Raw genomic sequence first — 25,721 nt, 5'->3', positions numbered from 1 at the left:
TACGTGTACCATACCAATTCTTCCCCCGCTTCCATTCTGTACGAATCTTCCACACTTCCTGTTTACCAATACCAGGTGAATTTAACTTGACTGAATGAAATTCTAACACTACCCCATTTTTTTTTTTAACTGCCTTGTAACCGAGGAAACACTACCAGTTCATCCGTTCTGTTTTCAAAACAGCCTTTTTATGCAGGACAGAGAAAATCATCCTAGGGATCCCTTGAATTTATATATCTGCAAAACTTTGTCTTTTGTTTAGAGGGGCCATGGCCATGTGAAAATGCAGAAATGCCAATGTCCGGACGAAAAGCTGGATGTCACATCAGCGTTTCTACCATGAGTAAACATCAGTCTGCTTTACCCTTTTCACTTTTTGCGAGTGGGAAAGAAAGCATCTTCCTTGGATTAACATTTTGCAGCCAAGTACATCGATCATCTTTTCTGGAACCCATTTTTTGGCTACTGTTGCTGCATCAACTGGAATCAAATATATAGATTGTGTCCCAATGCATTGAGCCCGAAGGTGCCAAAAGGTCAAAGATGTTCCACTTAAAATGATATGATGATTCTCAATAAGCAATACTACAGCAGTAAAGCACCAAGCTGCAGCTTTCAAGACAGTGGAAGGCAGCAAAGAAATTATATGATGATACATAAAGGCACTTACCTCCCTCTTCCAGCCCAACAGAGATTAGAACATTGCCTGAGATGTTGCTCATCAGAATTTATAACTTTTATAATGATCTCTAACAACTGCTTTGTGGTGATGTTAAGACGAACAAGGAACAGACAATATGTTGTCTGTGCAACGGAAGTAGGCATTACTTCGCATTGAAAAGCAGCAACGCTGTACGGGCACCTGACTGCTAACTATAAACTCAATAAACATTTTGTCTTGGTACTCAATAAACATCATAAACTACCAAGTAGCTGGTAAGGCGCCAAAGATTTAAGCAAAGAATATGAATTTCTAAAAATGGCAGCACATTTGTCTTCTTCACTTGACAGTTTACAAACCATAATGTACACACACAAAAAAATCATGTCCAATACGCGCTTAAATATCCAGTATTAATTCCTGTTAATGTACAATGTCTGAGAAAGGAAATAAGAAAGGCCAGCAACAGAATAGATGCCTGGAATTCGCCACTGGCGCCAAGAACTTTTGCATTGCTTAAAAGTTGGTTATCTAAATCATGTGACTCTGTGCTCTCAGGAAGCAGTGGCGGTCCACTTTCAGTTGAAGCGCCAGCAGAATCCGTCCTGTCAGCTTTAGCTATGTCATCTGCATCTCTGCTCTCATCATCTTGTTCCCCAGAACTCTCTCCCCCGCCACCCTTTGGGAGACCCTGGACTAAGTCTGGCCTGGCTTCAACACCAACTCTACGCAGGTGCAGCTGTTGCATAAAGCAGAAAAACGGCAGTTGTAAGTTTAGATAGACTACAAAAGCTAACTCCGTTTCATCATTTCTGGACTGTCAAACCTTCATTCAGAAGAAGAAATGCTACCATACCTGAAGATGAAGATTTACTTCATCTGGTCGTGAAAGAAATGGGAAATCGCCACCTGACTTCAAGTAAGCTCTTCTGGCACCAGGGTACCTTTCACTCACTTGGTCTTTGAGCTGCTGAGGGATTGCGCAGTAGTCACTTGTCTTCAAGCAGCATGATTTGACCAACAATGGAAGATACAACATCAGAAATCTCTATAGTTTCATTTCTTACGATAAAATCTATGTGATATGAGAAAATCTAGAAATATTATTATCATTTAAAGATCATCTTACAAGAATACAGCTTTCCTGGAGAAAGTTCATGATATGTTGTATCAAAAAATATTTGACACCTAAGATTCTCCACAAGCAAAACGTGATAATGAACACTTTTTACCACATTATTACCTCCACATGGCACATCTCTTTTGGGCCTAAACTGAGGATAAAATATCCTTACAAACAGTTCTTAGGTCATTGACCTGACCGCCCACCAGCTTTCCAACATTGAAACAGACTTCCCTCTACCTTAAAATAATATTGCCTTCAGGTCCATGATAAATGTAGCAGAAAAAACATACACATGGAGAAATTCATAGGGGGGGTCACTCGAGGTGTACAACATGGGTCATAAATAGTTGTCTTAGATGGCAAATTTTATTTTAGCAAATGTGCAACTTTTTCACAACTCGATATAGTATAATCAAAAAAGGAACAGCATAAAATATAGAATCTAACCATAAGAAGCAAGGTTCAATTATGGACCACTTCATCAATTATTATTTTCTTTATATTTTCTTTTCATCCTAATACATGCCTATCAGCTTAATTCTCTAAAATTGTCTTTTAGTCCCAAACTAACTGCATACCAAGTAACAGCAGAAAGGCATTGGATATGCACCAGGAAAATTATATTGCAAACAACCAAATAAATTGATGATGGAGGAGATCTTATGTTTTATTAACTCGAGTCTCAGAAAAAAAAATGAAGTAATATTACGAACTTAGAAATTGTTTTTGGGGCCTCATTATTTCCCATAAATAATACTTGGTTTCATCAAATTACAGAAGGTCCCATGAAACTGCCTTTTCACTCAAAACAACTATTATCACGCAGTCCCCATCCTCAACCATAGAAATTCAAGAGATGCTGGATGGAAATTAAATTAAATTTGTAACAAGCAAATTTATTATTACGCAGTGAAAACTTACATCCATTACAGTAATTAATGAATCTGAAAGCACAAGAGCTCCCACTGAGGCTGCATCGACTGTCAAAGTCAACCTGGATGCTAAGTCATCTTTTGAGAGTGTTTCAACCTGCATGACATGTAAATTCCTGCTCAGGATTTCAGAACTGAAATAAAAAAGGGAAGAAGCATTGAAGATGCTGGAAGAAATTTAAAAAATGCAACAAATACATGTAGCTCAGCATCTCTTTCTTCTTTTAACATCTCTTTTGAACTATTTCTTCCTGTTTTATCTCTTTTCCAGCCCCCGCCCAATGAGGGGATGGTTTGTGGAATTCACAGGCAGCAGATGAGTAACATGTGATGGAATTTGCAAACAAGTTATCGTGTAACTTTTTACAAAATTTTCCACAGTATCTTGATCAACAATCCATGAAGCCTACAATAGAACAAAAGACCTATATCCATGAAAAAGCTGCTGACTTGAACCCTTACTACAATCTACAGGCATCAATCTAGCAGAATTTAAACAATGCATTTTTCACCCTTGCATAGGAAAGAGTTGTAGCAAGCAAATCTTATGCATCTAAACAAGTCAAATTGTTTAGCAACCTCGGACAGATATTATGATGTCACATTTACCACTCATAAGATTCACACTAGTCCATGACAGCTTTTACCTGAGAGACAACAAAGTCCACAGAATCTGCAATAAACGGTTCATGCGGACCACCACGAATCCCCGTTAGAACATAACGTTTCAACAGAAAAGAAGGCGCCCAAGAAACACTACCACAGGAAAAGCCAACATGGAAAGTTAATCAAAATGAAACTCTGGAATGCCGATAAGGAAACAATATGTGTGTGTTAGTGTGTACACATGTATGTGTATGTGTGTGTGTGTGTAAGGATGCTTGAGATTTATGGCCTACGAAAAAACTCTGATACATTATACTACATGAGTATAAACAAGAAAAAAAGGGCACCACCATCCTGTTGCCATGAGTGACATCTGAGCATGTGTGGAACTCTCCATGAAGACCATATTGTTGTGGAATCAAAATCCACTCAAGATTGTGATAAGACTTACACATTAGCTTTTAAAATGTGCAGAGAGAGAGAGTAGGAAAGGAATGTCATGAGAATTTCTTTTGTAAATAAACACGGTAATTAAACCTATACCTAATTGATCCCAATTAAAACTATCTCATTCATGTCTAGCTTGGAGTGAGATGGAGAGCTTCTAGAATGCTTGCATTTTGAAGGTAGAGTTGGAACTATCATCGAAAAAATCCTATTGAAGATAGCACATTCCTAAGTTTAAGAGCAGAATTAGAGCTGGAATAAAATGCCATCTAACTTTCCCAGCATGGACCATCGAATTAAGAGAGATTAAGAAGTTACATCAACATCCACTCTGGAATAAAACTAGTACAATTACAAATTGTTACTTCTAGTAACGAAGGAACCCTTACTAGATTTATTCAAGAACTTTAACTTCATATGAAACATACATGGGAGCCCATGGCATGGCAGCTTTGAAACTACTGGTCTCTGTATATGTATTTGAGAGCACTAATGATCGAACTCGCCGTGGACGATGCTGAGCAAAAAGTTGAGCTAAGAAGCCACCAAGTGAAGTTCCATACAGATGAACCTGTTCATCACAAATGCATAAGCAGGTGAGTGTCTCTGTGAGCTTAAAAATCAAGAACTGCAAGTTTGCAACATATGCACTCTCAGTAAACAGATTACACTGCAGAGCTTCCCAGTGTAATCGGCTAAAAGACATAAAAAATGAGCTAATCAGATCAGACTACAGAGCGAAGAAGCCACAACAATAGCCTTTTCACAAATCATGAAACAAACAAGGAGGTTATCTTTTAGACTTTAAAGCACTAGCGTGTAGATAGAATCAGGGGAAAGTTAAGTCTCTTTTAGTCATGCCAATAAGGGTAAGATCAGAAGATAATATAAAAAAAGGTATAAAAGCTTAATAGAAATCTTACATGGTGCACATCAATGGCATCTAGAAACTTTTCAAATGCTTGTATCCACTCCTGATGGTTCCAGACACGAGGTATATCAACTGAAATCACTCGATAACCCTGGAAAAATATCAGACTCATCTTTGATGTCTTGATTTCATTAAGAAGCACGACCCCAGAAAGGGTAAAAGAGTAAAAAATGGAATGAATAAACCATAAAAGAAACACATCATTCATGATATTCTTATATACATAGACATCCTGAATCCTGTACAATAGTCTCCTATGGAAGTGTTTAGCAGGGCCCAAAGTTCCTTCCAAAATTTGGACCTCATTTGGTCAGTAGCACTGTGCAAGAAGACCAATTATTCAATTTCACAAAGGGTATTTGTATGATCCTCCGAATTTAAAAGTCACTCCCTCTTCCTTTCCTTTCTACAGAATACCATTTTAACACAAAACCTGATTTCCTCAGCAGCCCAAAAGGAACAAACAGCACTAATCAAATTGTCTAGCCTTATTATATATCAATGTTTCCTTTTTGTTAACTTTCCATCCATAACATCTTCAATTTTGACATCAATAGCCATTATCTGTGTCAAGCGTGAGGAAGGACATGAACATTGCTGCAGCAATTTAGTAATGGTTCAACTATCAAAATAGTACCTTCATAGACAATGACATGATCTGTTTGTAGTGTACATCTGCAGTTCCAGTTATTCCAGGAAGACAAATAAGAGGGGGCACCGCTTTTGGACCAAAGTCATAATATCGCCAATGCTTTGAACCAATCTACAACAGACACAAAAAATTTTCATTAAATTTGCACTAGAGGTCTAACCGTGTGCAACTAGCTTCACCGTTCAATAAAGTGGTCCATAAAATTATTAAAAGCTCTTCATTTACCAAGTTCATACATAAGGATCCTAGTATCATCAATTTTCTTGAGAAATTTTTTATTTTTCAGATCAAGAAACAATCCTTCTATCTTCCAATGAAATCAACAATGATAACAATGATGACGAAAGCAAGTGTAATTGGATCATACATCGTATTGGAATGGGGAAGGGAAGAAAAATCTGCCCAAAGGCACTCCATTATGCTTGCGTTAACATGACCACAACCTGGATATGTTTGGTTAATAGAGAAAATTTTCTGATGGGAAGATACACCATAGGCTAGTGCATTGATTACTGAAACAGTATGCACAAGCATTATTGTGTTCATACTTGCATACACACTTACCCTACATCTTAATCACGATGACTAGCTTGAAGAATCATATCTGTAGCTGCTGAAAAAATTCTGTATTATTAGACTTTCTTTTTTTTTTTCCAAGAAATACTAAAGCGTTCTCACAGTTGAGATTAGTTTGCAAGTAGCAACTCTGCAGTTTTCCAGAAAAGCCTTTACCGATGCCCTTGGCTCTCCATTGTTTGTATAAAGCCAGGTAAGTATCAATCAAAGGTACTGATTCAATTTGAGGCCAGAACCAAAGAAGATAACAATAAGAATTCGGTCACAGCATTATTCAGTCTGATTGAAAATGCTTCTTCATGACTTATTCAAGAGACTGAAACGAACTTGGTTCATCATATACCCAGAGATATGCAATCATAATCATTGAAACCAAGTAAACAAAACAAAACTATGATTAGTTAAAAAAAAAAAAACAGATATTGTAGAACTAAAGATTCTAATCAAAGACAAAAAAAATTAAACAAAATTCAGTCTTTAATCCAACAAACACTGGGAAGAAAAAAAAGAGAAGAACGATCATCCAATTATCACATAAGCTCAACAAAATTACTGTAGAAATCTCTAAAAGTTCACTTCAATCACAGAAAAAAGGTCAACACCAAACCCATGTTCATGAATATTAAATTGAATTCGAAAGAGGCTAAAGTTCGAAGCTTTAAGAGAAAAAATGAGGGATAAAAAGAGAACTTACAGGGATCTTGTGAAGAGGGACCTGAGACTTGAAGTAGATATAATCACCGGGAGCTGAAAACACGCCTTTCATTGCTGATTCTGAATCCGAGGCTATCCGTTATTGCAACGCAAGCCCATCATCGCCATGGTACATCTGCATCTTTTACGATTGATTGGTAAGAACAGAACAGACTGGTCGAAGGTTAGCAAGATTCTCTGTTTTCCCTGTTTCTACGATTTGGGTTTGGAGAATTCACGGAGGTATAGGAATCAGATGAGCTGTGAATGTGATTTTTAGTTTTTTTTTTAATGGGATTTTAACGAGGTGATGAACAAGAGCTAAATCAAGAGGGACCACGTGGGATTGGGCCCTGGCTCATGTTCTTGTACCACTATTAAATCAGTTGATCAAGGATGGACTTCATCTGACCAAAGCATCTTCAACTAGAGGTCAATGCGATTTTTTATCCAAAAAGATCTGTAAGAAAACCTGATGAAAAAAGGTGCAAGGAAATTAGTCTTGAGCATATTATTGTAATATTATATTGTAATAATGGTCCCTCAACTGTGTTTATTAGGCTAATTCCTTCAATTATTGCTAAAAAAGTAAAAATCGGAGTGAATAGTTTCATCGTCTTCACATACATCCATGGGGTGTGTTTGGATTATTAACTCATGATAGTTTTATTATTGATTGTTGGTGTTGTATTACTACTCCCTCCGTCCCACTTTGATAGTCCTGTTTTCCTTTTTCGTCTGTCCCAAATCGTAGTCCACTTTCCAATTGAAAAATATAGTTGTATTTTAATTTTCCTAAAATACCCTTATTCAATGTAAGTTGTTGTTACTATAAACCTACCCCATTTAATGAGAGTTGATTCTTTTTTTACTATCAATTCAAGTTCCCATAAAGTTGTACTCTATTTAATGTGAGGGTATTTTAGGAAAATAGCAATCTAAATTTACTTTTCCAACAAAGTTAACTACTTTTTCTTAAATTGTGTGAAAAGAGAAATAGGACTATCAAAGTGGGACGGAGGGAGTAGTATTTAGTTTCATGAGCTAGAGAGGCGGTTAGTTAGACATGTGAGCTGATTGAAACATTACCTTACTAACAAAACAAACAAAAAGAACAATTTGAAAAGAGGGGAGATGGATTAGCAAGTCGAGCGCTCCGCGATCCAAAATCCAAAAACCAACTTAGTTGACAGTAACATTATTAATTTGAAGTCATATTAAAGGAAAAAAAAAGTTTTCCCTTCTCCCTTCTCCTTTGTATAAGATATGAAGTTTTTCATTGAACAAAAAATGGAAAAAAAGAAGTGCTCCAAAGTTGGTTGTCGTGGAAAACATATCGAAGTTCTGCTTTTACATACTTGGGACAAACTTATGTCAAGTGATCTGTGTTGATTTTGTTAAGAATTGAAACATCAGTGTCAAAAGACTAACAAGACTAATGTCGTATTACACCTTGGCACTTTGATCCTAATAAATACAGTTGGGGGAACATTATTACAATATGATATTACAATAATATGCTCAAGACTAATTTCGCTGCACCTTTTTTTCACCATGTTATCTTACCGATCTTTTTGACAAAAAATGGCATTGACCTCTAGTTGAAGATGCTTTGGTCGGATGAAGTCCATCAACCGTTTTAATAGTTGTACAAGAACATGAGCCGGGGCACAATCCCTCTTGCTCCATCTTGATTTCGCTCTTGTTCATCACCTCGTTAAAATCCCATTAAAAAAAAAAAAACTAAAAATCATATTCACAGCTCATCGAATTCCTGTACCCCCTTAAATTCTCCAAACACAAATCGTAGAAACAGGGAAAATGGAGAATCTTGCTAACCTTCGACCAGTTTGTTCTGTTTTTACCAATCAATCGTAAAAGATGCAGATGTACCATGGCGATGATGGGCTTGCGTTGCAATAACAGAAAGCCTCGGATTCGGAATCAGCAATGAAAGGCGTGTTTTCAGCTCCCGGTGATTATATCTACTTCAAGTCTCAGGTCCCTCTTCACAAGATCCCTGTAAGTTCTCTTTTTATCCCTCATTTTTTCTCTTAAAGCTTCGAACTTTAGCCTCTTTCGAATCCAATTTATGGACCACTTAATTGAACGGTGAAAGCTAGTTGCACATGGTTAGACTTCATGCAAATTTAATGAAAATTTTGTGTGTCTGTTGTAGATTGGCTTAAAGCATTGGCGATATTATGACTTTGGCCCAAAAGTGGTGCCCCCTCTTATTTGTCTTCCTGGAATAACTGGAACTGCAGATGTACACTACAAACAGATCATGTCGTTGTCTATGAAGGTACTACTTTGATAGTTGAAACATTACAAAATTGCTAAAACAGATCACCGAACTGCTAATGTTTTCGCTGAAATTAATCGAAGTTCGCAACTTGTACACTGCAATAGAGTCCAGCAGAGGGCTTAAAAACCTAAGCCCATGTCTAGTATTGTATAGAAATTGTCATTTTTATGCAAATTCCAGTGCGGGTTCTGATTTTTCTGGTGAATCATTCGGGTTAGTGAAAAGGGTTGCTCAGAAGAATGTTGGGATTTTCTGGGATTTGGATAATAAGCCACCAAAATCATGTCCCCCTTATGATGCTGCTATTAGGCTTAGAAAAGCAATGCTTGAATTTGGATTTGTTAGGTATTTGATAGCTTATGCTAATAGGCATGCTTTTAGCTACGTGCCACCAGAGGTGCTGGCACAGAGGAAAGAGAGGAAAGCTCTGAATCAGTTGGAAAGAAAAGGGGTTGCTAAGCCAAATGTGCCTTATCTTTGTAGAGTATGTGGCAGGAAATTTTATACTAATGAGAAGCTTATTAATCATTTTAGGCAAATTCATGAGAGCGAACAGAGGAAACGCTTGAATCAGATAGAGTCTGCTAGGGGAAAGAGGAGGGTGAATTTGGTTGCTAAGTATTCTATGAAGATGGATAAGTATAGGAATGCAGCTAGGGAAATTTTGACTCCGAAGGTTGGTTATGGTCTGGCAGATGAGTTGAAAAGGGCGGGATTTTGGGTCAGGGCTGTGTTGGATAAACCACAAGCGGCAGATGTTGCATTGAGGAATCATATAGTGGACATGATGGATAAGAGATTGATTGATTGTGTGGTTCTTGTATCGGATGATTCAGACTTTGTGAGGGTTTTGAAGGAGGCAAGGGAGAGGTGTTTGAGGACTGTTGTTGTGGGTGACGTAAATGATGGGGCTCTTAAAAGGACTGCTGATGCTTCATTTTCTTGGCAGGAGATATTGATGGGAAAAGCTAAGAAAGAAGCTGTATCAGTTGTTGAGCGGTGGAAGGACCGAGATGTTTTGAAAGGATTAGAATGGACATATGACCCTGAAACAGAGAGAGAATTGTGTTATTCAGATGTTCTGAGTGAGGGTTCTGATGTAGAAGATGTTTTTTCAGGGAATGAAGATGGTAATGTGCAGCAAGAAGATGCTGCTCCATGGTGGAAGCTGGAACCTGATACTGTAACTATGAACAGCTTCTCGCACTCAAGGAAGTAATGATTTGTCGATCATAAGTTGCTCTGTGGTAGACCATAATGAGTACTCTTAGCTTCTCAATTTCCTTCGAGAAAAAGAAGAAGAAGAAAATTGTTAAACATTGTCTGTTTCCCATCATCTGAAAGGAATAGGTGCCCTGACTTACAGGAAAATTTGACGGCGGTTGCTTTCTGCTTCATCTACTGCAAGGAGGATGAACATTTTAAGACGTTGAGATCCTGCCGCAGGACTTGATGACTTGGACACACATGGCTCTCATTATTCATTTTAAGACTACAAAATGCAGAACTCTACACCATGAATCACATTAAGGTTACTGAACTCTTATATTCCCCAATTTTGAGACCTAAGCAAGTCCATTGAAGTTCTTGTGATCCATAGTGGAATGGAAAGATGATTGGGTTAATTTACAGACTCTTGAGGACTTCTCAATCTGATAGTATGACTGGATGATACTTGTTTGTCATGTCAGATCGCTGGATATCATTGGATATTTTAGAGGTAGGAATTATGACAATGTTGTGGAAGATGGCTGTATTGCAAATGAGAGTTGCTCCATATGAAGTATGAGTGGTGGGCTGGTAGTCCACCAATCAATGATGTGATTGCTTTGCCTCTTAAATGTACTTCCTACTAAGGTGGTTCAGGTGTAGTAATCCTGATCTTTTCTCGTGGGATCAGAAAGGAAGAATTGCCATGGAAGCATGGTCCATTATTTTCTAGTCCACAATGAGCTGGGACATTTGATTAGTGGAAGAGCAGCTGGAGCTAATGCTTAAAAGTTTGTCCGACTGAAGCAGTAGCCCAGCATGGTAGTTTGTGGAACTTTGATGAGCATGATTAGTTTAGCAACTAATTTGGTAGGTGTGGCATACTGATACTGCAGAAGCATTTGGTTGCTGTCTAATTAACTTCTAATATAGCTGGTTCAGAAAAGCAAGGAGCAAATGCTTGAAGTTAGTTGCAGTGACAGGCGTTCTGGCCTCGTTGGTATCATCTGTGCTTCTGCACTTATATTAGCCAGTTGTTTTGAGGACTTGCTTTTTTTTTTTTTTTTTCATTCTTTCTGGGTCTTGCTTGTTTGCTAACCTAAAACTTTCCTGTTCGGCCCGGCAGCCTGCATTTTAGAATGAATTGATTTAGCCCAGCAGCCAGCCCAGTGCCATGTTTATGTGGCACGGCAGCCATAGTTCAAGAAAACAACTATGTTAGAGCAATAATTGTGCGATTTTTTTTTTCCCAGCAATAAACAAAGGAATTAGCCCCAATATTCCTTGTGAGGGAAAGACGTGCCTTTTCTGCTAAACCAATGAGATTTTAAATTTGACTCAGCTGGGGAAAGAGCTTGCTACAAAATGGGAAATGAAAAGATTGCTTAGGCAAGATACGAACGTTGAAACTTGAAAGGTAGCCTAATTTTTCGCAGAAAAAAATAAATGACTTTCTTTTCTGTTTCCAATTTTTAGCGCGTAATAGAGGGCGCTAATGAATTTCATGCTTGCTTTTAATGAGAAGATTCTGTGAGAGCCGAATAAACTCATAAGGGTCATTCTTAGCCGAAGCCTTTGTTGTTAAGATTCTTGAGCTTCAAAAATTGGTACCCCGATAACAAAGGTGTTGTTGGAAAAAATGCGACAATTTGCTCAAAAGCATAAAAAAGGAACAATAAAGAAAAGAAAAAGAAAGTACACTAGGACGTGACAGAAAAATGTTCCACTTCCATAGTGGTCCTGTTTTTTTTTCTTGAGAGGACCTTGATTGTTTCAAACTGGGATGTTATTTGGTCGTGATAAAATGTGAGCACCTGATTGTTTCAAAACTGGGAAGTGATCTTTGCAAGAAACAAGCAATCATCTTCCTATTCTTTTCAACATTTTAGGTGACAAATTCCGTTTTTACATGTCCTCTCACTTTAGACATTTGGCCTTTCACATCTTACGTAATAATTACTACTCCACCAATAGAGAGTTTTTCTTGAAGAGGGCAATGCAGAATGCCAGTCTGAGCGTCAATCGTGACAAAACAAAACTCCTGTGGGACAAATTAATAATGAGGACTCCTAGTTAGTTATTCACGGCAATGAATTGATTTAAGCCCCTAAGAAGATTCAAGGTTGCAAATCCTCTACATTATTATTGATCGACTCAAGATGGGATGGGACCTAAGGTTCACTTAATAGACAAAAAGAGGCAAGGCCATTCCTACCATCCAACATCATCTGATCAGGGGGCGAAAAGAAGAGGAACCTCCTCCAAGGAAAATGACAACGCCTGGTTTCATTACGTGTGCAATTGACAAATTTGACCAGCGAAAAAGAAGATAACTCAATTCCTATACTCGAAATAGACTGCTGGCCTGTTAGGCTGTGAAACACAGACACCTGGACATCCATACCAGGCAGAAAGAGTATCTAGCAAGTCCTCGATGAGGAAGAGGTCATCAGCCATCTAAACAAGTGCTCTGTCTTGTGCCAAATTGCATCTAGAAAGAAAACGAAAATCAGTATACGACTTCACCTGCGATTAGCCAGAATTGGTGAGATGAGAATGGCTAAAGCATTAATAGGGAAGAAATTTATGCATGTGCACAGGATGATCTTTCATTTGACAATTCTGGTATGCCACGCCAACATAAAGTCAAAATCGGGGCTACGCTTTGAGAGTTCAAGACTGGCTGCTTATCATCAGACAGCTGTTAAAAGAAGCTTCATATTTGGTCCCAATGAGGTTAACAGACGAAATACCTGCAGACAAATTTTAGGTGGCGGAAATGGATATGAATAGAACAGCAGCAATGCTACAATCAGTCCCTTCACTCAAATGTCGACACCCAAAGTATACAGCATCTCAAAAGTTTCCCAAATTACAACCTTTGAGCATCATGCCAAAATAGCAGGCTGTTAAGTGTTTCTAATCAAGCAAACTTGCTAGTTATCAAGAACAGCTTCATAGTCTATCTCCATCAATCCAGTTTCAACAACTGTTTGTCAGAGATACGCAAGTACAAAGGATGCACGGTTAAACCTGAACAAGATTAATGGTCATACAAGGGAAGCACACATAAAATATCACTGTGAGAATCCCAAAGTTCATGAGCAACAAATAAAGGTATCCTCTAGAATTATACTAGAGTATTTGAAAATGATGATAAAATGAAAAAGCTGATATATAGAAAAACCAGTGCAACTGTATATCACCAATTCGAAAAGTGAAGAAATCCATGTACCAATCTGGCCAATTAAACAAGTTGACTGCCCAACAACTGAAGCTTCATCCAGACAATCAAATAAAGGAGTGAAAAAGCATTTTTTGCTAAAAATTTTCCATTCAAATGGTTTAGTAGAACATTCGATTGTTTTCTAATAAAGTTTAATAAATATCAATTAACTGTCTAATTAAGAAAATATTTTTCTTATTGAAACCACATCGAGATAGTGAAAAGAGTGCTCAGCACAAATAAAATCCTCATATATCATCAGTCAAGAACTGTACATATCTACCCACAAATCGAATAACCAAAAAACATAAATATGGTAAAACAATAAGAAGGCCAATGCTGCTCTACGGATACAGATCAAGAATGCCTTGCCATCAAATGCAGGACAATCAACAGCTCCATCCATTTAGCAACTTCACAATCGAACACGATGCAGTTACTGAATAAGATCTTCCGAAGGGCAACGATTCTTATTCCAAAGGGCCACGATCATCCAAGTTCTAGTGAGCTAAACTTGAAGAAAACACGTCTCTCATATGACCTGAACTGGTTTCTGAGAGATCACCAAGCACTTTTTTTCTTCGATCCATAATAACCAACATACCACTTCACAAACTTCTTCAACCCGGCCTCCAAATCCGTAGTGGGCTTATAACCAAGCTCCTTGTGAGCCAAACTAATGTTGGCATGAGTAAAAGGCACATCTCCATTCCTTGGCATTTGAATCACCTTCTTCTTGGCCTTCACCCTCAACAACTTCTCCAATATACTCACAAGCCTCCCAATTGGCACCGGGGTCGTATTCCCCAAATTATATATCCTAAACTGTGCAGCTCCTCTTTTCTTCCCCCCACTCCCGGTACTCTTTTTTGCCGTATCCAACGCAGCCAAACAACCCTTCACCACATCATCAATGTAAGTAAAATCCCTTGCTACAGTCCCATGATCAACCCCCTCATAGATTTTAATCTCTTTTCCTCTCAATATATCCTTGGTAAAGAAATAATACGCCATATCAGGCCTACCCCACGGTCCATAAACCGTAAAAAACCTTAACCCGGTTAACGAAAGTCCATAAATATGATTATATGTATGTGCTATTTCTTCACCAGCCTTTTTTGTGGCTGCATACAAACTTGCTGGCTGGTCAGTTCGATCTTTTTCCGAAAAGGGTACCTTAGAATTTAATCCATAAACAGAACTAGACGAAGCCCAAACAACAGCAGGCTGTGGATTTGCAGCTTTACATATTTCTAGTAAATTCACAAAACCATCCACGTTACTATGAATATAGGACATGGGATTTTTCATAGCATACCGTACCCCGGCTTGAGCGGCCAAATGCATCACGTGCGTAAATTTCACCGTCTCGAAGAGTTTCCGAAGCAATGCGGCGTCGTTTATGTCACCTTCAACAACAAAAATTCCCGACTTTTCTAGGAGGGAATTTCGGGCCTTCTTAAGCCCGGTTTCATAGTAAGAGTTGAAGTTGTCCAACCCAACGACGCCGTCTCCACGCTTTTTGAGGGCAAGGGAGACATGGGCTCCGACGAAACCAACCGCACCGGTGACTAGAACGGAGAGGCCCGACTTGGAAGCCGGACGGGCCGAGGCCCATGCCCGATTCTCCCAGTTCGGGCCGAGACTGGGTCCAACCACTGCAGCAGTATGGAGACTCCGGCGCTTGCCTCCATTGACAGAGGCGTTCGAGGCGCTGCTAGTGGCAGACGGCGGAGACAAGAAAAGGAACAGCAGAATAAGGAAGAGGAAAATAAATGACCAAAGAGTGCGCCTTGGGAGAAGTGCAGAATGAAGCCTTAAACGATGAAAAGTGGAGTGATACGGCGACGTTTTGTCCAGTTTGCACTTCCCCGGCGTAGAGGGTATGGCATCAAGGTGGGACAGTATCGGCTTCAATTGGGTCATCTGTATTTCTTCACTTAAACCACTTCCCAAAAAAAAACACAAATAAAAATTTTTTTTGGGGCTAAACTGATGAAAAAGCTAGTTTTTTTAACAGATATTTGGGGTAAATTTTGGGATTGCAGATGATTCAATGCATCATCTTCTGGTGAAGGCCTGGAGGGGGGAAGAAGAGATACAGGAGGATAGTGGGGGGCTGCGATGACTGGGTTGGAGTTGGAGAGGCTGGTGGAAAAGCAACAAAGCGAGACTACTTTAATCTTTTCCAAACTTCAAGAAAAGGCAAGACATCTCGTCCAATTTTATGTACAAGTATACATCCATTTTTTTCTTTTTTTTTTAAGGCACAAGTTACGAGTATACCAAGTATACATCTCTAACATAAAATGTACATCCTATATAGTAAAAAGGTAATTGTACAATGAATGACATCTAATATAGTAAAAAGGTAATCGTACAATGAATTACGAATCCTAATTTTTGTGGACTTTTCGGTCTTCACCTTAACTAACCAAAAATAGATGGATTTGACTCTTTCTTTTCTAACCAAAAATACATGGATTGTCTTCTTTTTTTTTCCTTTCCTTTGTTATGAAAAAAGAAATTTTATTAGATGGATTGGGCTCTTATCCGTCCGTATTGTAGTGTGAATAATTATGAACACCAACAAGTTTAAGATTTTGTAATATTAATTACAAGCTCGAAGATAATTTTACATGCAACAAAAGTCACTGAATTATGATTATAATGTAAAGAATTTTTTACACTGAATATGTAACAAAAAAAAATTAGTAACCAATATGAAATTGAGCTAATTATTTATAATTCATTTGAATTGTATTTTTAAGAAATTTTATTAAAAAAATATATATTATAACGATTTAATATATTTAAAAAAATTGATTAAAAAAAGGTACATAAAATCACGTTCCAAGCAAGGTCAGCTGCATTATTGAGTTTGGGAGCAATTGCATTCCAATTTAATGTAATGTACGGAGTTTTTGTGAGTGTGATGATGGGATACTTTGGATGGGGCTGTCCATAGTGTCATAAATCAATCAATACTGGCAGTCGTGCTGTCATTGGTATGCATATTTTTGTCGCGTTTACTGCAATCGACGAAGTGTATAATTTGGTCATTATCATAACAACCAATGCAATGCATTAAATTAGCCACCACGCAGTCGTTGACAAGTCCCGCAGTGCAATGCATCTGCATTACTTCGTAATCCTGTACCTCCTCCAATAATACACACAATCAAATTTTTGAACCAAAACTGCTTTTTCCATAATCTAAAAAGGAAAATAACCAATATGAAAGTTTCTGGGGTAGATTTTCTTTTTATTTTTGGAACATTTCATTTCGTAAAAGAGACTTGCTTGCTAACGATTAAAACCAAGTGGAATGGATGATTTTCATCGAAAATCCTATCGAGAAGGCTCACTCTTCATTTTCTATTTATCGGCAATTTTTGCAATTTACACTAGTACTACTACTTTTGGTTTTCTTGAGAGAATTGACAAGCGATGTTACACTTATGCATGTATATATCACTCTTTATTTTCTCTTGCCGATTAAGGGCAAAGCTGCATAAGGCTGTAATAATGCAGGATTTTAAAGAAGATTGGCTCCATAAACTTCGTTTCTGCTTTTATTGCTTTCTATAAATTTTCCCATGAGCCGTAAATCTTACTTTGCATATGATATTCTTTTCTTTTTTGAACAGATGAAATCAGTGAAACAATTATTGGACATGGGTGGAACTTTCATTGGTGCTATACAAGTTTCCGAGCCATAAAATCAACCGAATCAAGATGCAAAGTGATAGGTACATGAAGAGAAGAACCACCGGAGTGAATCATTATTAAAACTTGCTAGCGATTGCCTTGAGCAAGTAATAGTTGGTCATCACCGAGAGCTTTAAGGCTCTTATTAATTGTAGATCAAGTGATTGAATCCCTTTACTTACATTCTAATTCAGAATTTTCTGAAAATTTTACAACAGATGCAAAGAAACCGTTTGATTCGGTGAAGGTTCGTACATCCATCCGATCCAGTGGATGTTCAATCCCTTCTGATTCTCCATTGATTTCCTTGGCTCCATCCCTTCCTCTCTGTATAGAGTACGAGTAGATGTATATAGCATTTATCGTGTAAAAAAAAAAAAAAAGATTGCCTTGAGCAAGTACTGATATGTTCCTGAAATAATAATGGTACATGTCCTCAAGAATGTGTAAATGTTTCTCGTAAAAGAAACTATTTTGTTAATTGATGTTTATGGTACCAGTGCATTTTTTCTTAAAGGAAGAAGAAAAGGGGAAAAAAAATAGTATGATTGCATTTGTGGGCTTTACAAATACATAAATACTACATTAATACATTATACATGCACCCATGCTCGGGAGCTTGGTGCATGTGCCACTGTCAAATACTCATACAACAAAACCTAGGAACCTGAAAGGAAAACAAAAGAATTATTAGTTGTCGTAATTAAAATTTTTACTAAATCTATGAAATGATGCTTAGAAATACTTAAAGTTGATTATGCCACCTAAAATTTCTTTTTTTTTAGCAAAAAATACCGTAAATCATAAATGGGTTTTAATTATCTATTATGCTCCATTGTAGACAAACACACACCATCTTGCTAATCAAAATACATTCCTTTGGCTAGGTCCACCTCCATCGATAATGATGTAATCTTTGATTTTGTCAGCCACATTTGCGATCTTTGCTGAGGTAATTTTTTGTGTCGTCAGTTTTGTTTCGAATTTATATGATGTTATACTTTGATGTTGTCAAGAAAATTTGACATAGTCCATCTATCACTTGTATACAAGTTCAAACATAAGAGATAGTCAAAGATACTTAGGATGGTCATATATATCTTGCCTCAGGCTTGAGGAAATTCTGCTCATTTCATGGATCCGTTTCAAGAAGAAAGAAAAAATAGACAGCTTCCACCGCTATCCAGAATTTGAGATGAATTTTTTGTTGATAATAACTTGAGAAGAAGCATTTTTCTTCAAATAAAAAGCAGAAGAAACGTTCTGAAGTTTTCTTTCCCGTGGGCAGTGATTGTGCATAATTTAGAGCTTTTCTCTTCTTCTTTTTTTTTCATTTTATTAGTAAATTCGTGCATTTAATGTTTAATATACCATCTTTGACACGTTTAGTAACCTGAATAAGAAAAGTTGTTGAAATATTCAAGGGAATAAAAGGTTCATTATATCTAACTAAAACTACAGGTTTTAGTACTTGTGAAATGATTCGACACAAACAAATTGTAAAAAAAAAAAGCCACAAATTATATTTTTTGATTTTTGCTCCTTGAAATTCGAAAAATCAATTACTTTCTAATTGACAGATGCCTTGTCATGCTTGCGCAAAGGAGTTTCAAATGCAGAAATAAAGTATGTCGTCTCCTTAATTATTACTACAAGTTTTTTGCTACGACAAAGCCAAGAAAGAATTATGCTGCGAGCAAACAAGTGGAATAAAAATATCCATTTTTTGTGAATGATTGCATGATGCTTGAAGAAAGCTAGTTGGCAATATTCTAGACTCTAGGAGGTATGAACAATAATACACTAGTGATCTTATCATCAAGATATCTGAACTAATTCTTCAATAAAATTCTTAGCCATCACCCTCTTATTTGCACAAACTTGCTGAGTTTTTATACTCAGGAGAGTAATTGAGGAACCACAAGCTATTTGAAATTTGGCAAAACTGAAGCTTAAGTTGTTGTAGACCTCGTCCAACTAAATCCTTTAAACAGCCTTGGTTATGAAGCAGAAGGCATTGGTCCACTTGACCTGTTATAATACCCTATTTGTCGCTCTCTCTTGCTCCATATTCTTTTTAGGAATTACGTAATAGGATGTTATCTGTTTATATTATTTTTATTACCTGTTACAAACAGTCCATTTCATCTCCTCCGTTGGGTGAGATGTTATTGCTGCGGACATTTTGTGTAATAAGCATCGTCTGTTTGTTGTTCGTTCCAAAACAGAATAAAGGGCCATTTTCATTTATGGAAGGATTGACTTCTCATATAAACTCATTAGACTCTCTTCTTTAACCAGAGAAAGAAAGACAGAAATGGAACCTCCACCCTGTTTCCGTTTCTCCATTATCCCCATCGCTCTCTCCTTCATATCTGCAACTTCATGGTACAAAACAATCAGTTCAGGATTCCTAGGATGCTCCAAGGTCACATATTGGTGCAATTCTAGTAATAGGAAAGCAAAGTTGAGCTCAGTCCTGGAGACTCCAATTCCCAAACCCAACCACTTGGCTGCTGACACTCCTTCACACCCACTCAACGGGGTCCGAGACATCCTCTCATCCTATGAACCATTTACATCATTCTTTTCCATCGGTTCATTCTCTATCCCTTGACGAACCTGAAAAAGCCCAAGTCTTGGAATGGAGATAAGGCGATTCCCTCCCACCAAGGAAAGCTTCTGCAACTGCAATATTGAATGGTGAAGTTCATTTACTCATTGTGGACTTAAACTTGGGCCAAATCACAAGTCATGTAAAAAATCCAGGATCAGGGTATCCAATGCTATCCATGGACGACATAAAGGCAAATTACATCAACTAGTGAAGAGTTCAACAAGTCCATCATGGCTCGAGGATTGAAGTTTCCGGATCTTACTTGCGTCCCACCTTCCCCTGGATGGTTTGGCCCTGAAGAAGAAGGGAGGCGTATCGCGAAGGTTGAATGTTTTGTTAACCAGGGCACGCCCAATTTCTACATGAGGCCAGTTGAAGGGTTGGTCGTAATTGTGGACATTGACAACCGAAAAATTTTTAAAGTCTTGGATTCAGGCCGGGGAATTCCAGTGCCTAAAGCTGAGAACACTGATTATCGGCATCAGGCACAAAACAAGCCTTAAAAAATGCAGCCAGTCAATCCAATTTCAATAGAACAGCCTCAAGGGCCAAGCTTTACCGTTGAGGATGGACACATTGTCAGATGGGCCAATTGGATTTTCCACCTTAAGGCAGACCCGCGAGCTGGGATGGTGATCTCTAAAGCCATGGTTCCAGATTCTGAGACTGGTGAATTCAGGAGTGATGTACAAGGGATTTGCTTCAGAACTATTTGTGCCATATATGGACTACTGTCAAAATTGGTACTTCAAGTCGTTCATGGATGCTGGGGAATTTGGTCTAGGTGCGATGGCCTTAGCACTTGTGCCACTCAACGATTGTCCTAGGTACTCATACTATATGGATGGCGTATTTGTTTATGCTGATGGTAGACCGTATATTCAGCCCAACATGATTTGCATTTTCGAGAAATATGCAGGTGACATCGGTTGGCGGCATTCAGAGCTCCCGGTCAACGGTTTTGAGGTATGAGTTTTTTTTTTGAAGGTTTTGAGGTATGAGTTACCATAATTGTTATCCTATGGCACATGGTTATTCTTGTTACTGTCTTTTTCCTCATGAATGCACACACTTTTTTTTTTAGGAAAAAGATCAATACTTCATTCATTTAAATCAGCAGATACAGCGTTAACCGAAAGGGACGGAAAATTGTCCGGAGTTTATTTCTGAAGTAACCTTCTTTGGAAAAAAATTTTCCAGTAGGTTTAATCTTTTTTTTATGCCATGTAAGCTCCCATTTAAATGGAGGAAGACCACATTTAAATGAATTGTAGTAATCTTACTCAGTTCATACTCAAAGTTCAAACACCAAAATACCAAATCCAAAGCAGAAATAGGTAACAAACATAAGATTCCACATTTGATTAATGATAAGATATTATAGTTAACAAATATTTTATATTTTAAGCTTTTCAATCATCCAAGTTCCTTTATATCAAAACCAATAGGATTCGATATTGGGTTTTTAGAAATAATATTATCATGTTACTCCAAAGAATTTGGGATCCTAAATTTTGATCTCCCTGTCCCCTCTTTGCTTTTTAAATCCTACCATTCCCCCCCCCCCCCAACTAATTTTTTTTTTTAAGAAAAAGTGTTACTAATAAAAAATGAAAAAGAAGTACTATAATCATTTTATAATATTTTAGTAATAATCAAATATAGAGTCTTTTCCTATGTTTATTGCCTTGGTTTTTTTTTATTTTTCATCCTCAAATTTTGCTTTTTGCATTTGCATTTCGAATGCGAATGTTAAAACCAATAATCACGAGGTAGAAAAAGGTGAATAGTATTACAACAAAGTATAATTACGAAAACCCCTTCCAAGATTTCTGATAATTTCATGTTGCACACCTTTACATTCAAATATTATACTTACCACGCTTTTTTAAGATATAATAATCTTCCCAAACTTTATAAAATATTCTAGTGACAATTTTTTGAAAAAGGGAAAAAAAGTAATGAAATGCTTGTCCAACTTGAAAAATGTATCACTAAGAATCTGCCCATCACCAAATACTGTATCACCCCATGCTATTTCTTTCCTACAGCTTCAATCCACCTTTTTTCCCCTATTCAAGTTTTCTTATCCTTTCCATAATCCAAATCTCCATGTCTCAAAAATTTCAGTGTTAATCGTGCTTTTTAATTGATTCATCTCTCATTCTTTCGATTTGTCCTCATTTTTTCTTTGACCAAAGTTTAATAAACAGTTGCAAACACAAATATACAGTTGTAACTTTGGCCAAAGGAATATAGAGAAAATGATTTAGGCCTAAGGTGAAACTAGAGGTGGCAATTTGTCCAAAGTCCCAATGGGTTACCCATGCCCATGGGAATTTTGGGCGGGATGGGTACTGGAATTTGATATTGGGTTTAAAATGAGACAAATCCCAATTGTACCCATTAATTGATGGGAAATTTTAAAAAATACTTGGGTACCCATTGGACTCAAATAGCAAGGGCTCCGTTTGGATTATGTATTTTTTGGGGGTGTTTTTGAAATATTTTATTGTAGCATTGTATATGAAAAATTTTTACTATAAAATTTTTTTGAAATATTTGATATACTAATATGGATGGGATGTTTTTTGAGTTATTGTATGTTACAGTAACATTGTATTTGAAAAACTTATTATTTGAAAAAATAGCCAATCCAAACGGAATCTTAGATTCAAAAATTATCTTTAATAATTTTTATAGTCATACCAGCGAATATAATCTAGCAGTCTTCCTAGTCATTATTCACAAGAATTTCCAGCATTTCAGTCAATTTAGACTTGTCATCCTTGGACAATGATGAGGATAAATATTCAACACCCTAAGTGCATTGGCCATCTTGATATATGTTGGAATATGGCTGTATATATATCTTTTCCTTTATTTGTTAATCCAATTTTTGGTAGGAATCCTGAATACAATGCACTTGCATGTTTATTTAATAAAACTAAAAGAAATTTAATAAATCAAAAATATTAAAGTTATATAAAAAATAAAAAATGAATTAAAGGAAAAAAATATGTAGAAAATAGATTTGGGTATTTGGCGGGATCAATCTAAACCCATCTTAAAGTGATCCCGTCCAAGTTAGTCCCAAAACACATATGGGTAAGGTTGGGCCCAAACCCATATGACTCGATTCTATTTCAAACCCAAATAAATCCCACCCATCCCGCCCATTTTGCCACCTCTAGGTGAAACTATTTAAGACTAGGAGAAAAACAAGAATGTATTCATTGAATAATTTGATTTAAATACTATAAAAACTCATTAAGCAAAATTCGAGTTATTAGTATGATTTTTTCCCTTACATCAGCCAAATAAAACCCACAACTACTATTCAGGAAAGGTACGCATAATTTTTTAGAGGTGAAGGGAGCTAAATGTAAATGTCATAAATCTTAGAGGAGGTTTGTGAAATTATCCCTCAAAACAAGGAGGAGGTTGTAGCTCTCACGACATTTAAGATAGAAGTTTACCTGGCATAAGAGATATTAAAAGGTAATAATTTGTGAAAGAGCAACTGTAAATATTTTTTTTAAAGAAGGTTACTTTGGAAATAAACTCAAACTATCCTACCATACAAATCTCTGATCTAAGTTAGCTGCTAGTTTGGCTAACATATCAGCAGGTTTGTTCCCATGAATACACACACCATAACTAGTAACGCTGGAAGACAAATATCCAAAGAATAGGCAAAAAGGTGGGTAGATGACATTAGTAAACTATAAATTTACTACTGTGTGAAAAATTTCCCATGTGAATAGACTAAATTTTGACCATGAGTAAAAACTGCATGTAATTAACTATAATATTCCCGAGTGTCAATTTTAGGAATATTCGAAACCTATATTCTCATGCAGCCCCTTGACTTGGATAATTTGTACATGAAGGCGTCAATATTGTATAACTGCAAAATGTTGATATCAGTAGCTGTGAAGTAGATGAAGTAATTTGATTCTAACTTTCGAGCAGATAAGAGAAGCAAGGCCGAAGATAACTCTTGTAGCTAGAATGGCAGCATCAGTTGGAAACTATGATTACATATTCGACTGGGAGTTTCAAATGGATGGTTTAATCCGAGTCCAGGTGAGCTTGTCAGGAATGCTAATGGTGAAAGGAACTCCATACGAAAATCTCAATCAAGTGCCATCAAATGTAGAAATGTCCACTCCTCTAGTATCAGAAAACGTACTTGGTGTTGTGCATGATCATTTCATTACTTTTCATTTGGACATGGACATTGATGGCTCAAACAATTCTTTCGTCAACATTAATCTTGTCAAGGAAGAGAATCTGGGGGGACAATCTCCTAGAAAGAGTATCTTGAAGGCCAAAAGACAAGTAGCCAAAAATGAGGAAGATGCAAGAATAAAGCTTAAGCTCTACGATCCTTCCGAGTTTCATTTCAATAACCCTTCCCGATTTTCTAGATTAGGTAATCCAACAGGGTACAAACTGGTTCCTCGTGCCACTGCAGCCAATTTGCTAGATCTTGATGATCCCCAACAATTGCGAGCTGCTTTCACCAACAATCAGGTACCAGTAATTGGATTGTGTCGCCAATTAATAATCATATATATTTGATCACGATTCACGAGTATTAAAATCTTTCTGGAAATATTAGGTCATCGCGAGTTTCGATTCAAATGTTATTTTGTAATGATAGATTTGGGTGACTCCCTATAACCGATCAGAACAATGGGCTGGTGGGTTTCTAGTGTATCAAAGCAAGGGGGAAGATACACTTGCTGTCTGGTCTGACAGGTAAATACTTTACCTGGGATCTGCTTCGGTTCAATTTTTCTTCAAAGGAATAAAAAACAGTCGAATTTTGAACTCCAAATATACGGTGATAGCACTGTAAACTCCAACAAGAATTTCTGGGCATCCATTCATTGACTTCTTTAATATGTTGGTACTTACTTTTTCTTGATCCTCTTTTAAATGTCAAACAGGAATCGTCCAATTGAGAACAAGGATATTGTGCTGTGGTACACACTGGGATTTCATCACGTACCATGCCAGGAGGACTTTCCTGTGATGCCTACAGTGTCTTCTAGCTTTGATCTAAAGCCTGTCAATTTTTTCAAAAGCAATCCTATTCTTGGAGTAATGCCCAATTTCGAGAAGGACCTGCCAATTTGTTGGGCCTCAACTTCTCAGTGACCATCAACTCAACAACTCAATCCTCCTTTTTGTATTGAGTATGCATATCATGATTTTGTAACTTTGATAGTATTGCCTGTGAAAAGCCACGCTAAATGGGCAATTCCTCGCTACTCAACATTTGCTAGCAAATTGCTAACATAATTTCCGGGGGAATCAATTAGTTTTTTTTTTCAAACGATAACACTCTCATTAAAACAATTCAAAGTTACAAAGCTGGAGTACGTGCTCCTGCATCTTTACTAGCTAAACTACTTAGCCAATCAGGAAATGATTCCTGCCACACATTCTCATCTACCAAGTGTAAGGCAAATTTAGCCAAATGGTGAGCTACAGAGTTCTCTCCCCTTCTGATAAAGGAGAAGGAACATTCAACGAAGTCCATCCTGAGCTTTAAAATATCAAACAGAATGACTCCCACACTTAGATGTTCTGCACTCTTTGCGTTGAGTTTGTCAACTATTGTTTTGCAATCCAACTGTAGCACAATCTTTCCCCAACCATTCTGCTTTGCAACGATCAAGGCTTTCCTGATTGCCGTAGCTTCTTCCACAACCGGATCCCCAAGTCTATTTTCACTCACTGCCCAGGCTCCAACCAAGACACAATCATCGTTTCTTGCCACTATCCCCCATCCAACTTTCCTCTCTTGCATGTTCAAACTAACATCAGTATTCATGCTAATAAATCCTTTGGGAGGAGGAGTCCATTTGCCACCTACCATAGCTGTACCATCCCCAGTTCCTTTGCTCCTATCAGCTTCAGAATTTATATTCCTGTATTCAAACCATTCCTGCACTGCTTTATTTATAGTTTGACCAGGGCACCTTTTCTCCCTATTGAATTGAACTCCATTC

The 25,721-nt window shown here is 37.3% G+C and overlaps 3 protein-coding genes and 1 pseudogene across 3 annotated transcripts; 2 read left to right on the top strand and 2 right to left on the bottom strand.

Annotated features, from left to right (window-relative positions):
- Positions 1-1,040: 1,040 nt before the first annotated feature.
- LOC113779022 (maspardin) lies at positions 1,041-7,017 on the bottom strand. Its single transcript, XM_027324425.1, has 8 exons — positions 6,626-7,017; positions 5,341-5,466; positions 4,696-4,794; positions 4,201-4,343; positions 3,367-3,475; positions 2,709-2,816; positions 1,518-1,658; positions 1,041-1,400 (listed from the first exon to the last, which is right to left on the bottom strand). Exons 1-8 carry the CDS (start codon positions 6,695-6,697, stop codon positions 1,044-1,046), a joined length of 1,155 nt encoding a protein of 384 aa, XP_027180226.1. The 5' UTR covers positions 6,698-7,017; the 3' UTR covers positions 1,041-1,043.
- A 1,181-nt stretch (positions 7,018-8,198) lies between these two features.
- Positions 8,199-11,389, top strand: LOC113779140. Its single transcript, XM_027324600.1, has 2 exons — positions 8,199-8,646; positions 8,804-11,389. The coding sequence occupies exon 2, from the start codon at positions 8,988-8,990 to the stop codon at positions 10,149-10,151; it is 1,164 nt and encodes a 387-aa protein (XP_027180401.1). The 5' UTR covers positions 8,199-8,646; positions 8,804-8,987; the 3' UTR covers positions 10,152-11,389.
- Positions 11,390-13,513: 2,124 nt separating this feature from the next.
- LOC113779139 (UDP-glucuronate 4-epimerase 3) lies at positions 13,514-15,544 on the bottom strand. The gene has a single exon (XM_027324599.1). It carries the CDS (start codon positions 15,291-15,293, stop codon positions 13,929-13,931), a length of 1,365 nt encoding a protein of 454 aa, XP_027180400.1. The 5' UTR covers positions 15,294-15,544; the 3' UTR covers positions 13,514-13,928.
- A 3,851-nt stretch (positions 15,545-19,395) lies between these two features.
- LOC113780861 lies at positions 19,396-24,864 on the top strand (annotated as a pseudogene).
- The last annotated feature ends 857 nt before the right edge of the window (positions 24,865-25,721 follow it).

This window comes from Coffea eugenioides, chromosome 8 (assembly GCF_003713205.1).
Source record: "Coffea eugenioides isolate CCC68of chromosome 8, Ceug_1.0, whole genome shotgun sequence".
NCBI lineage: Eukaryota > Viridiplantae > Streptophyta > Magnoliopsida > Gentianales > Rubiaceae > Coffea > Coffea eugenioides.
This window is presented reverse-complemented; position numbering and strand designations above follow the sequence as displayed.